Raw genomic sequence first — 899 nt, forward strand, 5'->3', positions numbered from 1 at the left:
CCTTAAGGAATAAACACACATGAAAATAGAGAATTGGCAAAATAAGAAGTGATCAGATGCAGAATATACAGAAAAGAATGTCAAGCTAAAAAGGGTGACTGTAGTTGGAAACTTGATCATATTTTCAACAAAAGAGGAAATCCAGTGTGACTTTCTATATTTCCCCTGACTGCAATCTTTCCCTTTTTACCTTCCCTGTGCTAGCTTATCTATACAATCACAGCAATTACTATGGAGGAGCAAGAATAAACTGTTGCCTTTTATCTTTGCAAGGACATCTTTGTTAAGTCCTTCATTTAAAGAGGGAAATGGCAAGATGCTAGTATTATTTCCTTTGTCATATGAATTGTTATGATACATTTTTCAGTGTCCACTGTTCTTTTTTTTTTGCCAGTACAAATCCAATAAACAAGACAATGGACATGCTAGATACTTTTTTTAATCTCCAATAAATTCTCCCTTAGCATGAAAGATCAGTCAATCATCCCAGTAAATTAATTACAAAAGCACAATGAGTTGTTCCCCCAAGATTTAAAACTTTTAGAACGGAGCTGGACCACAGATATATCATACCACTGAATTGAAAGTCAATTATTATGAAGGAGAATAATAAAAGCAATTTCTATTTTTTACACAGAAATACAAATATACCATGCAAAAGTGAATATAAAAGTATCACATATACACAGAAACAGGTATCTGCATGCTAGAAAGTACAATAAAACTATCACTCACCTGACCAAACAGGTGTCCTGGATTCAGAACACCATTCTTGCCAACAGAATGCATATCTTTCAGGAAAGCAGCAGTTGCCAAAGTCAGCCCTCCACCCTCAGGAAGAATCAAGTCAAGAGGTTTCTGGAAAACAAGAAAAAAATTAGCCATATAACACTTCTTTT

The 899-nt window shown here is 34.5% G+C and overlaps 1 protein-coding gene across 1 annotated transcript in view; it reads right to left on the reverse strand.

The window, feature by feature from the left end:
- The window catches only part of LOC119592427 (ubiquitin carboxyl-terminal hydrolase 16-like), a 48,003-nt gene that overhangs the window by 13,708 nt on the left and 33,396 nt on the right, over positions 1–899 (reverse strand). Inside the window, exon 12 of the mRNA XM_037941250.1 lies at positions 736–858. Coding sequence (XP_037797178.1) covers positions 736–858 — 123 coding nt within the window. The remainder of the gene's footprint in view (positions 1–735; positions 859–899) is intronic.

The sequence above is a fragment of the Penaeus monodon genome, chromosome 30, assembly GCF_015228065.2.
Source record: "Penaeus monodon isolate SGIC_2016 chromosome 30, NSTDA_Pmon_1, whole genome shotgun sequence".
Lineage (NCBI taxonomy): Eukaryota > Metazoa > Arthropoda > Malacostraca > Decapoda > Penaeidae > Penaeus > Penaeus monodon.